At 41.2% G+C, this 17,287-nt stretch overlaps 1 protein-coding gene across 2 annotated transcripts in view; it reads right to left on the bottom strand.

The window, feature by feature from the left end:
* The window catches only part of LOC110501397 (FERM and PDZ domain-containing protein 4), a 56,986-nt gene extending 51,456 nt beyond the window's left edge, over positions 1 to 5,530 (bottom strand). For both annotated transcript variants that reach the window (XM_036958741.2, XM_090215570.1), the window contains exon 1: positions 5,158 to 5,530. In XM_036958741.2, the coding sequence (XP_036814636.2) occupies positions 5,158 to 5,213 (56 nt within the window). In that variant the 5' untranslated portion in view covers positions 5,214 to 5,530. The remainder of the gene's footprint in view (positions 1 to 5,157) is intronic.
* Between the last annotated feature and the right edge of the window lie 11,757 nt (positions 5,531 to 17,287).

Here is a 17,287-nt window from a genome sequence, read left to right on the forward strand (position 1 = left end):
TTATGTACAATTTTTTTTTTTTTAAAGATCAGATAAGATCGGGGATGGGAGGAGGGCTGAGGCGCTCCTATGATTCATAGCCATTGAAATATTCAGAACCTGTTTTTTCACATTTTGAGTTTGAATGTTTCCTATGTTTCATTTTGCTAGACTGAAACACATATTTTACATCACGTAAAGGCATTGCTTTTCAAAGCCATTTTCAATATGGTCTGTGGAATCATGTTGATGGATGTGAGGATATAAACAAAGGAAATATATAAAGGAATGTAGCCTATTTCATAACTAATGCCACCTGCAAACACACTCAAATTACCCCAGTGCCAGCCCACTCTACAGTCTCACATGCAAATGATAGATTAGCAAATGTCTATTATCCAATTGAGGAAGAATCGCCCCTCATTAATCAGTCTAGAGACCAGGTCTCTCTGTCAAAAAGCACCAAGAGGCAATTTAGATCATTAAGATGTCTGTGATATATGGGGCTTGATACTGCCTCATCTTGTCTCCGACTTCTCTCCTCGGTAATAAAGGCAATCTATTCAGACACTCTCTCTCCTGTGATCATCACACACACAATGCGTTTTACATTTCTTAGTATAATATTAGGATACTCAGGCTAAGGCATTTAAAACAATGATCTGTAGCCATTTCCCTGCAGACACACAGCAACCATTCTATATTAAAACGCCACAGCTTGTTAGCGTCTAGAGAGTGACTTAGAGTGCCTTTGTTGGTGAGCCGTGCAATAAAGCAACTTGTCATTCCCACTCTATTCAGATTCATGATTTGGCTGCTCTCTTTAAGGCAGTGAGGCAGAAGCGTGGTTGATCAGTCAGACTCATTCATCCCTGATGCCCCACTGACCATGTAGAGACCTTGAGCCTCAGGAATGCTGACTCTCTGCAACTTTGTACCTTCATCAGTAACCATTAAGGAAACGGGGAAATATGGTCTCCATCTGCATACGGTTGGTCAATAGAATCTAGCAACCTGTAAAGCTCAGCATCACACACATAAGAGGCTCAGCCTGAAATATAGAGGTACAGTATAACCATCTTACAAAACATGAACATATATGTTGCAGATCATGTATAGTAATAATTGTATTCTTATTTAATTAGGGTGTGCTTATATAGTCCTGCTTATATAGTCCTTGTATGTACAAGTGGGTAACCTGTACTAGTGGGTAACCTGTATTTCATTCCCCCTGAGACATCGTCGAGAGTGGAGTCAGAGCCAGGGGATTAGCCATTATTGATGGTGACCATGAAGCAATTAGGGTTAATTGCCTTGCTCAAGGGCAGGACGACAGATTTTACCTTGTCGGCTAGGGATTTCGATCCAGCAACCTTTCAGTTAGTGGCCCAATGCTCCTAAATGCCAAACAGCCAAGGCATCTAGTACACCCAGATCAGATCAGTGAGTGGAAAATATCTGACAGTCTGCTTGTCCCATGGCTGTGGTGGAGAAAGAGAGACTCGGCGTATTCTGGGCTGTTTGTCCATTTGGGCTGCTGCCTTGCCTAGAGGCCAGCGGGAGTGGCAGAGGATATTAAGGTCAGACAGGAAGGACATCTAAGGAAACTGTGGCCCGGGCCTTGAACCAATCAAAGCTCACCCTCTGATTCCTAACATAGCTGCCTCTATCACTGAGCTCGTTATAAAAACTGATTTCACCCGCGGTTAGCTAAATTCTGCAAGTCCAGAGTTTAAAGGCCCAGTGCAGTCAAAAACGTGATTTCCCTGTGTTTTATATGCATCTCCACACTATGAGGTTGAAATAATACTGTGAAATTGTTAAAACTATGATAATGCCCTTTTAGTGTGAGAGCTGTTTGAAAAGACCGCCTGAAATTTCAGCCTGTTTTGGTGGGAGGGGGGTTTGGCATTCATGCGGTAAATGAGTTAATAGACCAATAAGAAAGAGAGTTCCAAACCTCTCTGTCAATAACAGCTAACTTTCCAAATCAAGCCACTCCCAGAGTAGAGTAGTCCCAGAGTAGTCCTAGCAAAATTATTGCTTGAGGAATTGCTCTCTGCTAAGAAGCTATTGTTTATTTTGATAATTTTAATTGACACAATCACAATAAATTGTTGTTACCCAGAAATGACTTGATATTGAGATAAAAATGTCTGTATTGTACCTTTAACTCAAGTTGCTCGCAAAGAAAGCTAAAAGACCTATAAGCAGAAGGCTATGGAGTATACAGTGCCTTGAGAAAGTATTCGGCCCCCTTGAACTTTGTGACCTTTTGCCACATTTCAGGCTTCAAACATAAAGATATAAAACTGTATTTTTTTGTGAAGAATCAACAACAAGTGGGACACAATCATGAAGTGGAACGACATTTATTGGATATTTCAAACATTTTTAACAAATCAAAAACTGAAAAATTGGGCGTGCAAAATTATTCAGCCCCCTTAAGTTAATACTTTGAAGCGCCACCTTTTGCTGCGATTACAGCTGTAAGTCGCTTGGGGTATGTCTCTATCAGTTTTGCACATCGAGAGACTGACATTTTTTCCCCATTCCTCCTTGCAAAACAGCTCGAGCTCAGTGAGGTTGGATGGAGAGCATTTGTGAACAGCAGTTTTCAGTTCTTTCCACAGATTCTCGATTGGATTCAGGTCTGGACTTTGACTTGGCCATTCTAACACCTGGATATGTTTATTTTTGAACCATTCCATTGTAGATTTTGCTTTATGTTTTGGATCATTGTCTTGTTGGAAGACAAATCTCCGTCCCAGTCTCAGGTCTTTTGCAGACTCCATCAGGTTTTCTTCCAGAATGGTCCTGTATTTGGCTCCATCCATCTTCCCATCAATTTTAACCATCTTCCCTGTCCCTGCTGAAGAAAAGCAGGCCCAAACCATGATGCTGCCACCACCATGTTTGACAGTGGGGATGTGTGTTCAGGGGAAGCTGGTTAAACGTTTTGCATTGTTGCCAAAAAGTTCAATTTTGGTTTCATCTGACCGGAGCACCTTCTTCCACATGTTTGGTGTGTCTCCCAGGTGGCTTGTGGCAAACTTTAAACAACACTTTTTGTGGATATCTTTAAGAAATGACTTTCTTCTTGCCACTCTTCCATAAAGGCCAGATTTGTGCAATATACGACTGATTGTTGTCCTATGGACAGAGTCTCCCACCTCAGCTGTAGATCTCTGCAGTTCATCCAGAGTGATCATGGGACTCTTGGCTGCATCTCTGATCAGTCTTCTCCTTGTATGAGCTGAAAGTTTAGAGGGACGGCCAGGTCTTGGTAGATTTGCAGTGGTCTGATACTCCTTCCATTTCAATATTATCGCTTGCACAGTGCTCCTTGGGATGTTTAAAGCTTGGGAAATGTTTTTGTATCCAAATCCGGCTTTAAACTTCTTCACAACAGTATCTCGGACCTGCCTGGTGTGTTCCTTGTTCTTCATGATGCTCTCTGCGCTTTTAACGGACCTCTGAGACTATCACAGTGCAGGTGCATTTATACGGAGACTTGATTACACACAGGTGGATTGTATTTATCATCATTAGTCATTTAAGTCAACATTGGATCATTCAGAGATCCTCACTGAACTCCTGGAGAGAGTTTGCTGCACTGAAAGTAATGGGGCTGACTAATTTTGCACGCCCAATTTTTCAGTTTTTGATTTGTTAAAAAAGTTTGAAATATCCAATAAATGTCGTTCCACTTCATGATTGTGTCCCACTTGTTGTTGATTCTTCACAAAAAAATACAGTTTTATATCTTTATGTTTGAAGCCTGAAATGTGGCAAAAGGTCGCAAAGTTCAAGGGGGCCGAATACTTTCGCAAGGCACTGTAGTGTATAGTTTAGTGTTTAGTGTGATTTAAGGACAGCAGCACATACTCAGACTTATATCCTCCCATTCAAGATATCAAAATATACATTTCAGACCGATACTGCATCAGACTGTGAAGGAAAATATACAGTATAGGTTGTTTGTACATGGTGCGTTTTCTCAGTGATGTTGAGTATGTTAGTTTGTTGGAGCCCACAGCAGAGATACAGTACAAGGTTAATCTGTCAGTGGTGGTAGACTGCCCTCTCGCCCTCACCTGGCCCCTGGCCCTCAACCAGATGTACGTGTCAGCAACCGTCACAGCAAGCTGCACTCTGACATGGACCACTAACACCACCCTGCCCCCGTGTCCATCTTATTCTGCGTATGCGTGTGCGCTTTCATCTGCCTTCCTGGCTGGCTGGCTGCCTGCCTGCCTATATGTGTGCCACATCAGTGCTTTAACCTAGCCAATCTGTTTGTGTGTCTGTGATCTAGTTGTGCCATCCTCATTATCCCCATGCCACTGGGGATTTATTCACTGAATTAAACAGTGTAAGCAGGAAGCTCAACATTTTAATGGCATGTTCCATGAATATTCACCAGTGTGACTAATTGGAATTAGAAGTGGAGTGAAACCTGGCTGAGATCACAGAATAAGTCAAAATGGATTTTGATTCAGTTGATCAGTTTTAGTAAAACACCTTAAGAAGTTGAACGCTCACGTTAAAAGAGGTTAACACCCTGCTAATCCAAGATAAGGTCACATAGTACAGTACGTATGGCAATTACATTATTTACAGTACAGTGGAATTCTTCAAAGAGGGATAAACCAAAATTCCCCCAAAACTTTGAGGCACAGACCAATATTATTCCATCCTATGCTGGGTAAAGCGTGTTTGGGTTTGGAGGTTCCATCTGTCAATACAAGCTATTTACATAACATCAGTGGAAAGTACAATCATCACATGGCCAATTACTGTGTCATCGCCAAACTAATACCCAGCATCCACACATAGTCCAATCTAATCACATTTAGAGAGAAATTACATGTATACAATATACATCTTATCCTCAGTTGTTACATTAAACATTGGCATTGGTAGACTAAAAAGACTTACAACATTGATGTGACATGTTTAATGCAAATAATTTCAACCAGAAGTGGATTTATGGTTAATCCACAATCCTAAATCCACAATCCTGAAATGAATCCTATACAGCATTCATTGATTACTAACACTGATGTTTTAAAATTCCAAATTATAAAAATGTTATGTAATCAAACCAATATTCAGCAAGTTCATTACAAAAGTACAATACAGAACTGCGTACTAGGACTTGAATTATCTACTCACTGAATGACGGTGAACACTCCAAGTTCATTGTCTTCTGGGTCCATATTTGGGTCCATAGCTAAAGACAGGCCTTGAAACAGCCCTCGTTTTCCTCTCCTCTCCTCTCCTCCTCTCTCTCTCCGAACTGACCCTTTCACCAGTTCTACTGGATGTTCACTCCTTCACTCCTTTCTCCAGAGTCCAGAGTCTCTGTCTGTTCCACGCTCCAGCAGGAGTTACCATAGGCAACTGACTGAGCTAGCCTGCATGAACCATTCAGCTGTTATCACGTACTGTGGTCCTGTCCAAGTCAGGGAGAGAGAGATGCCCCCAGGGCTGGGACCCAGCTCGTCTCTTCTGCCTCAGTAATGAAATAACATCACATTCCGGGCCACTGCATCAGAAAGCAAAGAGGGATCAATCGTGAACAGCTAGGAACCGATAAGTGGCTGCGCTGGTGCACTACTGATGCTTCGCTAAGAAAATGGACACAAAAAAATTCTAAAAACCTATTGGAAGTCAGGATTTCACCTGCTCCTTCCCCTTCACCTAGCTGCACAATGGTGACAATGATGATGCAGGACATCGAAGCAGTGGGCTGTTTGTGGAACACTACTGTACCACACGTAACTTTCCCTAACCATTTGAGCAGCAGATGAGACAAAAATACATCAGGCCTATAGATACCAGCACCAACTTTGAACGTCACACTATGAAATCAAATGGCCTACTAGCCATCACTCAAGCACCTGTCCAAAACAAGGCTTTGCCAATAATATGCATTAATCATGTACTGTAGCTTACAGTAAATTCTAGCCCCAGACTATTCAATTAATGAGTCATTTCTGTCGTATTATCTCGTGTTCTGATTATGGGATTGTTAGGGCAGAATTCTCCCTTAAAGCTGCAGTGTTACAGCATTATGATAGTTCATGCTGGATTACCCTGAGCAGATTCTCTCTTGCGTGAATGGCATACGCAGTCTTCCATTAGTTATGAAATGAAGCACGTGTGTGTTGCCTTGCTGCAACTGAATTAAATTAAATGACATAACAGATATGATGTCTTGTAGGTTTTGGACAGTGGTCCATGAGAACTGAACAGTTACTGTATGAATGATTAAGTACAGGCTAGTAATCCCCAATACAATTATCTTTTGGAAATTCTACACGTCCGATACACCTTGTATAGCACTCCAACACACTCTTTTCGCATTACCATAAAGTTGAGGATAACCATATGGACTATGCTGAGGTCGAAAAAGTATTTCCCCCTGTGACATAAATACTTGACATGAACCAATCCAGTCATGTGGACTGCCACTGGCCCCTGGGCCACAGTGCAATGCAACAGTGGCCTGTTTTTCCATGACACACAAACCAGACCAGACCGCACCATTTAGCCCAAGGATGGGGGCCACTCCAAGTGAGGCGTCGCCGCCGATCTTTTTTGTTTGTTGTTGATCTAATGCATCACGAGCCTAAATATTAAGATTCAGGTAAATATGCACAACGGTCATCACCACAGTAATGACGATGCATGTTTTAGGTTTGATAAAATGCCAGTGTGTGTGGGAAGTAGCCTAAATCATCTAATTCTAGATGTGAGCTGCCTTCCTCCTTACAAAATACTATACCGACCGGCATGGTTGTCACACTAGGTTCTAAACTTCAGATTTATCAACCACACTCTTAGGCATATATAACATGATAAAACAAATAACAAGGATGGTACACTAGTAGCCACAAAATAACCATGCAAAAGTCACCAACTACACTTAAAATGACTACTCTGTACATGACGGACTTGAAAATGTCTACAAACCATCAAATAAGTGATTCACTCGCAGTGAGTTAGTTTTATCAAAGTAGTTGTGTGTGTGACATATTAAGAACGGGGGAAAGTGTCTTTGTCCGAGTTTATGGAGCAGAAGAAACAGTGGATGCAGCAATTTGAATAAAACGATGACAGTAACACCATGCAAAACAGCAGCATTATTAATGTATTAACTGCAGCTCCGGGAGACACCAAACACTGTCCTAAAGGTGACGTGTTCACAAAACCTATGGACTCAATTTATTGGAGCAATAGTGTGATTTCACAATTTGAAAAGTGTATTATATGTTGACCAATTAGAATGAACTCTTCATAACATTGGACATTATTCTCATTAATTATATTAGCTATATGGAAATACTATATTGCATGGAAGTCAGAGAAAGGTTACATCGTTATGAGTGTGTAAAATACTCCCTCTCGGTTCTGAATCTAAACTTAAAACTTTTATGTAGCCCATTTTTTGGGTATCTCATTTTCATGATACAGTAACCTCTTTGAAAACAAGGTTCATAATTAATGAAATACAATTTAACTTCATAACAAACTCTATAATAACCACATCAACTCCACTCTATAGTGTGTATAACCGTTTCTCTACTCCTAGCAGATAATGGAGTTTTTACAGTGAAACCCAACAGTCAATGAGATTAAGGTCTATCATCTTCCCAATATCAGATAGCAACTCTCTACACACTACAGCAGCTCCCTGTTACAGCTCTGGGAGGATAGGATTCACAGCACCCAGCAATTATCTGTAATGTGGGAGGAAAATCAATGTGTCCATGGAAAGCCAGTAAGGTCACAAAGCCCAGGGTGTCACTTAGAAATTAGCACAGACCTGCAGCTGGAACCTTTTTAAAGCATGACTGGCTCAATTGTCAAAGCTAAAAAATCATTTGTTTTTTGTGATTATTGTGGTTTTTGCTATTCATTGTAAATAATGTTTGTAGGCCTGCAGTATGTGGCCAAATTGTATCTACGATCGTATGTAATCCATTCCTCTTTTTTTACATGTTCTATTTATATCTGCAAATCGACCAATGAAATCAAGCCAACTCCGGACATGATTACAGACACCTGTGTGTCTCCTTTCAAAGTATATAAACTAGTGACCCGCAGTTTGCCATTATACCCTGATGAAGACAGCTTAGCTGTCAAAACGTTGGTTCTAAAAATGATTGCGTCTGAGCTCCGAGTGTGCGGCTCTCCTTTTCTTTTTTCCAAATGTCCTTGTTTTGTCTACCTAACAAATATATTCTAAGGCAGACCTAAACAGTCATGTGCTCTTGGCTTACACGCAAAAAAAAAATAATAAAAAATGCATTATCCTACTTGAATATTGCTACAACTGTGGAGACACTTAACTAATATACATCCATCTGTTAACTGTGATAACTTAGCACATTACAAAGATTGTGAAAATACACTAGAAATGTGCTTAAAAAATAACCTGCAGAGCAATAACACATGCATATTTCATGTGTAGCACTACATACAAATGATTGCAGTGTCCAAATCATTGTACGCTACAGTATCTTCAGTCATATCAGCACGCTGGAGTAGAGTAATATAATATAAAGTAAAAATATATATATATTTTTTTAACTCACTTCTGTTGATCTAATTGTTGCTCGTCCATGGCAAAACTGGCATCACAGACTTGCTCTACTGCAGGTACACCACTGTGTTCTATCTCCATGTTCTCCCTCCAAGATAGGCTCTAACTAATGGGACAAATAGAAAGAAAACCTGCGATCTACCATATGCCCCCTCTATCCTGGAGAGGAGGACTTCTCTGACTGTCTTCCCTGACTGTCTTCTGGTGTAAATCCTATCAACAGCCGGATGATATTGAGAAGAACGAGGAAATCAATAGATGGGGGGCCAGTTATGTTTCAATGTTCAGTCTAAGTGGACATGTGAAACGGCATGGCTTTTGTAAGTGGTTTATCAAGTGGAAGTGGTTGATCAAGAGCTTGTCTCACATCTAAATTGCATTTCTCTCACCATTACTGCCATTTCCCCTTTCATTGTAGAGGAGATGGGCCATCAAGTGTGAAGACTGATAATCAGAGCACTCAGACCTGATAGCTTCCTCACATTCACAGCCCTGTAAAGACATTCAAATGTCTCTCATAGGTTTAGCAAAGATCTCATACTTGAAAAACATGTAACAGATACTAAGCCTTTTGGCTACTACATAATTACAATAAAGGTGATAATGTTGATAGCAGTTGTATTTCAATAGTAACATTTTTCAGCAGTTAGTCGGGCACCTGGACACTGTGTAGTCAAAAAGCTCCAGTAATCCAAAATAGTGTGCAGCATATCGATGTACTTTGGACGTTCTTATTATCTTATCCAATGATACTGTGGTTATTGATTTCCCATACACAATATGGCTGAAACCATCTGAATGACCGGAAAAGATAGTAAATTTCATGAGAGAATTATATTAACCTATTCAAGTAATTGCAGGTCAAAAGTAAATATTAACCTATTAAAGTAATTGCAGGTCAGAGTTTCAAAGTCCTCTACTTAGAGAGATGATTCAGTACTATCACATAATTGGCTGATGACTCAGTTTAAGTACATGGGTGCAGTGGCATGAAAAATCCATCACTTCCTGTGGTGTCAAGCAGTGACACGTTTTTGCAGTTTGGCGTCTGTAAATAAAAAAAATGGCCCACACCCAGGCAATGAAATCATTCATGAGGAGAGACACAAATGTTATCAAGAGACACAATGATGCAATCAAATTCCAAAGCACTTCTTCATCATCGTGGTAAAATAGTCTCCCATGACTACATTTGCAGCCTATGCCAGGACACAGATGACTGTGTACTGATGCAAGATGTTCAGAAGCAATAGGCTACATGGAAAATGGAGTAATAAACAGAGCTCTTCAATAAATTCAAGTAAACCAAAAAAGCATGTGTTCCGAGGAATCCAATTCACTGATCAGCTAAAGGGGTAGGCATAAACTGACCTCATGTGGAAAATGGCCCTAGTTTCTTCCACATGGATTAAGGCTAAATAGGGGAAGCATCGGAAATGCTCTTTTTGTCTGTCAAGTTCAGTCAAGGTAGGCTACGTTGTTTATTGTCCATTGAAAAACACAGGGTGACTATAAAAGGTATCCTTACAGAATACAGGGAGTAATGTTACTATCGTGCAAAAATATGAAAGAATTTGACCCATGAGCAAAGCATTTTCAATAAAATCTGACAATAAAACCCCTCACAAATCAACAGAAATGTGGGAACAAGTTGACACTCATTGTAAATGTTCTGATGGCATCCACTGCCCGTCTAGACCAAACAAGAGCACAGACATGTGACCAATGAGGGAATTGCACTTTGAAACCGACCAAGCAACACCTTCGGTATGTGTAATTTGTTTGCTACAGTCTAACAGCGTTATGGAAATACAAAAGGCAATCATTTGTTAAATGAATAACCTTCACCTCAAAAAATAATGTAATGCTTTGATGTGTGTTTTAGGGTAGTGATGTGAATATGCATTCTTGCAAAGTGAGCGAGTCAGAACAGGAGTGTTGGGATGATAAAGCTTAGGCCTCCTCTCATTTTTTCACTCTGCAGCCCACTTGAAATCCCAGGGCAACGGTGTAGAGATAACCTAATAAATCATTGAAGGAAATAACTCCCACATTTAGCAGCCCCAGAAGCCTTACAGGCGTGAAGCAGCGGGCTCCGGTGAGACAACAACTCAGGCTGCACTCTGCCAGGCACAGACTACATGGTGTGCTCAAGTCCCAGCTCCCTGGCACTATGGGAGCCTCTGGTAAATATTTTTTTTCTCTGGAGGAAAAACCTTAACAGCTGTGGGGATTCCAAATCAAACAACCAGGGTATATGAATGACCAGTTGTGGAGCTCATCAGAGGGTCATAGTCCTCAATGATAGTTCAACTTTCAGTCGGTCAACTCGGTACAACACAGCTAGGGAGAGTTCACGCACCAGCGCCCTCTACTGAAGAACATTTGAATCACGTCTGACAAGGCCAATGAACACCGTGCCTCATTGCAAGCCCCACCCCACCCCTTGGGTGATAAACCCAAGTCACGGATTCGTTCCTTAAATTCTTCTGCTCTTCACCTCGAGCTGAGCAGAACAATTCATGCCTTTCTTTAAAAAACAAACATAGGAACGTCTTTACTCCAACTTAACTGTCCCACTTAAGGAGGGCGTGCTCATTCTTCTGCACATTGTGTGTTAATTGGTAACTAGTTGTGAAGTGAGCTTAAGACAACCTGAGCCCAGCCACATTCAGCTAAGCTGATGTTGCAAGGGTATTCCCACTTCATGGATTTGGAGAGGATGGAGGGGCTGGGGCGGGTAGGCAGCAGCCCCCGTGTACCTGGTGATATGAGAGGGGAGGGGGCATGGTCCCCTCTTCAGATGTTCGAAGTGGCACGGTATAGCGGCTACGTCACTGGTAGCCGAAGCCCACGAACCCAGAGTGGACCGGGCTTCAGGCAAACATCTTCACTTAAACACATTATTTCTACCTCAAGTTCCACGGTGTTCACGGGTGTCAAGAGGGTTGTGTCCTCCATATGTGAGCTTAATAAAAATAGTTTGTTTCCCACACAGTCAGACACTCTCTTGTTGAGAGTTATGGAAATTAAAAAAGGCATGGAAAAAATAACCAAATTCTCAGAGCCCACAAGGTGTGGTTGAACTCGTTTAGATGGCACTTTATGGGAGACTCGCTGTCTGAAGACCAATGGCTTGCATGCGCAGTGTTGCCCTGGATTATGCAAACAGTGACGTTGGGGTACAGGCTACAATTCATTGTGTGTCCCCAAGGATTTAAAGGCATTATGTCAACCGCTCCTGAAGCCTCAGTGCCCATTTTGAGGGAGGAGATTTCTTCCCTTCTCCAGAAGCAGGCAAACCGAATGGTTCCTATGTCAGAGGCGCAGGATGGCTGGTATAGCCGGTATTTCCTGGTTTGGACTTTTCATCCCTTTTTAGACCTGTGTGTCCTAAACAAGCACACCTGCGTCTACAAATTCAGAATGCTCACGAACAGCCAGTTGTTAGTTACAGTCAGTGCGCCGGGGCAATTGGTTCACCTCCATCGACCTGAAGGAGGCGTACTTTCATGGCCATATATTCCCCTCACAGAAAGTTCGGGCTTTCCCTCTCGCCTCGCACTTTCACAAAGGTTGTGGAGCACAGTTTGGCACCGAAGCGGTGTCTGGGGCTCAGGATATTGGACTACCTGGACAATTGGCTGGTGGTAGCAGAGCCAAGGGAGCAGGGGGTGTTACACACATCCATGCTGGTTTCCCCATGTTCAGTTTCTGGGTTTCATAGTGAATCATTAAAAGATATGTTTGAGTCCACAACGCATTCCGTTTCTGGGTCTTGAGTTAGACTCGGTGGAGAATTGTGCTTTCTTGTCCTTGCAGAGGGAGACCAGTTTCCGGCTTTGCTTGGCTCAATTTCGGCTGCCTGCGCATTTTGGGGGATGATGGCTTCTATGATAGCCGTGGTTCCTTTCGGGCTGTTGCTGATGCGACCTTTAAAGGCACGTCGAGCCACCTAAACCGGTCACTACGGGTGTCCCAGTCCTGTCTACGTGCTCTAGCACGGCGGAAGGACTCGCAGCTGTTGTCACTGGGGACCCCCATGGGTCAAGTTATATCCCAAAACGTGGCATACATCAACAGACAGGGATGGTGTGGTCTCGCCCCCATCTTTTCCTTGGCTCGCTCCCTACTGCTGTGGAGCAGTGAGCACTTTCCCTCACTCTGGGTGACGCATCTCCCCGGCAGTCTCAACACGGGTTATTTTTGCCCCATAATTTTTTGTATTTGTTGATTACTAAATATTTAAAAAATTCAAATTGTGTTTTGTACAGAGCTTCAAAAGGGCATATCATACACTTTAGTTGGAGGAAATGTGGAAGTAATGCTGTTTTAAAAGTTTAAAAATCTAATATCCAAACATTTTGCTGTCATTTTCACACCTGACCTACATTAATCCTTGGAGAACATACAGTATATTTAGAGAAGGAATACTTTCACCAAATTGCCTAAATGGATTTTCTGAACATTATCTCACCAAGTTACCCCATTAGCCAAACCATTTACTGTATGAAATTACCTATTGTTGTATAATCAAGGTAAAAACAATATCTAAGTTACTCATAAGATCCTCTGAGTAACTGTGGTTCAGGTCATGTTATGATATGAAGAAAGGAATCTAGCCTTTAGAGCAGGACATGTAAATGTCCATGGCCTTTTCATTGCAAAGGTTCTGATCTTCTCAAAAATCTATGTTTGCGGGGTTGTGTCTCGTCCGGGGGATGCTTTTACATCTCTGGGAGGAAGGACTTCAACATTGCACAGCAGCTGAAACCTGGATCCGTCTGAGTGAAAGCTCCTTGGCTACAACAACACCAGGCTGTAAAGGAGGAAACCAGACAAAAAGCAGAAATAGACAAGACATTAAAACCTTGCATACCAGCAATACAAATATTTTTGTTGTTGTTGTGATTATTGTGTTTTTGCTACCCATTGTAAATCATGTTTGTAGGCCTGCAGGATGTGGCCAAATTGTATCTACGATCATATGTAATCCATTCCTCTTTTTTTATATGTTCTATTTATATCTGTAAATCGACCAATGAAATCAAGCGGCAGCCGGCCATGATTACAGACACCTGTGTGTCTCCTTTCAAACTATATAAACTAGTGACCCGCAGTTTGTCATTATACCCTGATGAAGACAGCTTGGCTGTCAAAACGTTGGTTCTAATAATGATTGCGTCTGAGCTCCGAGTGTGCGGCTCTCCTTTTCATCTCCTTGTACTGGTGGCGGAGAGCAGGTTTATGCTGAAAGACAAATTCCAGAAAAATAAGTTAAAACATGAATTAATTAATGTCCTATTGCTCATTTGCCTGTTTACTGCTACAGCTGTACTGAAATGACCTATACACACTTACCCTGCTTCCAGACCAACAATGGCAATGCAGACACAAAAAAGCAAGATTTAGCAAACATTTAGCTTCATAGTTACCGACTGGCTAAATGTAAATAGTATTTATCTAGCTAGCCAGCTAGTTGAACAAGCAACAAAACCGACCTCAAAATCTATAATCCAATAGATAGCTACTTAGCTTTATTTTCATTGTGGCTAGCTAGCCAATTTAGCATGTGTCACTATAACATAACATGAGGTTTGATTAGCTTGCTAATCGATTAGCATTCGCACCCTAGCGACTATGTTCGACAGCTAGCTAGTTAAATATGACAAACTGGCAAGCATGAAAAATATTATCATCATGTCATGCAAGCCTTAGCACATCAGCAATCACATTAACAGCAGAATGCAAATGGACAGCTCAGCTAGCTGTCTTAACATGACTTTGTCTCGCAACGAGCCATCTGTAAACAGTGGCTCGTTGCAGGATGAAGCAAGCTGTAACGGTACCTGAACGCAACTGTCTGGCTACCTACCTATATAGCTAACAATGAACAATAACTAACAACAGCTAACAATACCTTTTAGATTCAGTTAAGACAACGTATGTACATGTTGGCATTTTAACTGTAGACTCTTACCGGGATAGTATATGGATCATGATGAGTCACAGCAGACTTGTCTGAAACGCTTTCAAAATAACTCGGCTTCAACCAGTCCAGACTGCTTTAGGCACAGAAGACAGAGCTGTGTCCAGGACAACACTGGTATTGAAAGCAGTAGCTACACTTTACATGTAGACCATGATGAAAATATTAGTTAACCCAATGGATCTTTTAAATATTCGCGGTAACATTGAACAGGATGTGCCATTTGACTGTGCAGGTTTAAGTGACAGAATGGACTCTCTTTCTCGTGAATGTCCCAGCTCCCTCATTATCTCAACCAATCATGGTTTAACAGCTTTGTGATTTCACATTCTATTTATATTTACAGATTACATATGAGTTTGTTATTAAGGCACATGAAAGTTCACATGCTCAAGAAGGCATTTCTGCAAAAACATGCATTTTCATGAAAATATGTTTGTTTTTTTATGTTCAAATGCCTCTCCTGTGAAGTAATGATATGCGACAAAAGCCCAGCTTTCTGTAACGGGTCACTAATGACCTGCTTCGTGAAAGAGGCATCCCCGGCTGTGGAACCGCTGGCTCAAACACACAGGCTCAAAGTCAGTCATGTTTCAGGTCAGGCCTCATGTTCTTCAGCACCACAAATGCAAGAGCGTATGTTCCCTAAAAATATATAATGTTAAACTGCATGTTTATGCCTACATTTTGTCTTCTTTGTTGTTGTTGTTGTTGTTATGAACACCTCAATAAAGCAACGTTAATAGTAATTGTTGATACATACCTGTCTTATTGGGCAGCAACATGAACATTGTTGGAGCTATGTTCCCCTCCTGCAACCCATGAATGGTGTACACCTGGCTGAACAGACAAGGGTGTGTCTTGAATGGTCCATCTGCAAACCAGTCCTTTAAGTCACACATGTATTCCAAGTTGCTTGTGGTTGTGAAGATCAGAATTCTGTCTGGCCTGAGTCCACTGTCATGCCAGAGGAGGCCTTATAGCTGTCAGGGATGATGAGAGGGATGTAGGTACAGGGGGTGAGGGATGTAGGTACAGGGGTGCCGTGTTGTTCTTCTGTCGGTGCCTGTCGCACCAACTTCTTCATGTTCTTCAGAGAGGGCATTTCTCCCCAAATACATGCAGGCAAACAATGTGTACCACTGTCCACAACTTGGTCGTTCTTCCTGGGTCTTCAGGCTTCTCCCCTTCAGGCCATTCATCACCTTTCGGATCCTGGATATGGTTGTATTCTCTAAATAACTTGGAGATAACCCCATCAGTGAGGATTATGCGACCTCGGCATTCGAAAACGTCATATTCGGTGAACTTCCAGAAGGACTCATTTGAGGTCTGTCGTTATCTGCGGCAGGATATTTTTTCCACCCACAGAGAGGATAAATACAGGTTCCATTGCTTGTTCTGACCTCCTCTAAGAATGATGAAAACTGAGGGTAACAGTGCAATATCTTTTTAAGCAGAATATTTGGATTAGAAGCATATGAACAACTTGCAATTCAATTGCTGGACTATCGAAGACATCCATCCAACCCATTTATTCAGTTCCAGCAGTTCAAAGAGGATAGTTTAAAAGTTAAACAATTGGGCCTAGTTATTGTTCGTTAGCAGCATACTTTGTTGTTTTCCGATTATCATTTTATATTTAAGCAAAACCTCCTAAAACTAGAACTGTCTTTTGGGCGTCATGGGAATGTAACATTTTTATACATTCTAATAACATTTTACTTGTCCAAAATCATGTGACATAATACACTTCCTTGTATTAATAGCAGTGTCTTTTGCCTATCAATATAACGAGCTTGTAACTGTGAAATTAGACATTGAACTCCATCCTGTTTCAACAATCATAATTTCGTATTATTCTGTATGTACTGTGAATTTGAGACACTCCATTTAGTATGATATGTTTTGTATTGTATGTATTCATTAGTGGATGTCCATCATCCAATTCGTATGATATGTTACGAATTACAATTCGTATGATATGTTATGAATTTCAATTTGTTGTGGCTAAAGTTAGCTAGGTGGCTAATGTTAGCTAGGCTAGGGGTTAGGGTCAGGGGTTCGGGTTACGGTTAGGAGTTAGATTAAAGGGTTAATGGCTAGGGAAAGGGTTAGCTAAAAGAGTTAAGGTTAGGTACAGTAATACGCTAAGTAGTTGCAAAGTAGTTGAAAAGTTGCTAATTAGCTAAAGCTGGCTGTGATGAGACTTTGACACGCAACCTTTGGGTTACTAAATGTTTGTGTTATACGCCCACCCTTCCACTCCAATCAATCACCCTCCTTTCATTTTTTACCTTAAGTAACCTTCTGTCTTATGTAACCATACCAAACATAACATCTCATACTATTATGAGTGTCCCGGATATATTTACTGTGTTGCGTTCAGTCTATGAGACCAGGCTGAGACATGAGGTGAGTTTCAAAATGGTCTTAAAAGATGCTTTTGCCTTAAAGTTGAACCTTGGCTAAATCTATAAAAATATGGTATTCTGTTCTATTGAAATAGCCTACATTTTCTGTATCCTAATGAAACTAAATGCAACGATATAGGCCAAATAGATTTTGTGATGTTGTTTTATATTAAATTGACTGACTAGATTGTTAAAATGTAGAGGAAAAGGCAGAATTTAAATAAACATTGGATTTTTGTGATCCGAATTTCATAATCATTTTCATTTTCAGATGTTTTCTGTTGGTCGGCC

The sequence above is a fragment of the Oncorhynchus mykiss genome, chromosome 22, assembly GCF_057628025.1.
Source record: "Oncorhynchus mykiss isolate SJ-2025 chromosome 22, ASM5762802v1, whole genome shotgun sequence".
In the NCBI taxonomy this organism is placed as follows: Eukaryota; Metazoa; Chordata; class Actinopteri; order Salmoniformes; family Salmonidae; genus Oncorhynchus; species Oncorhynchus mykiss.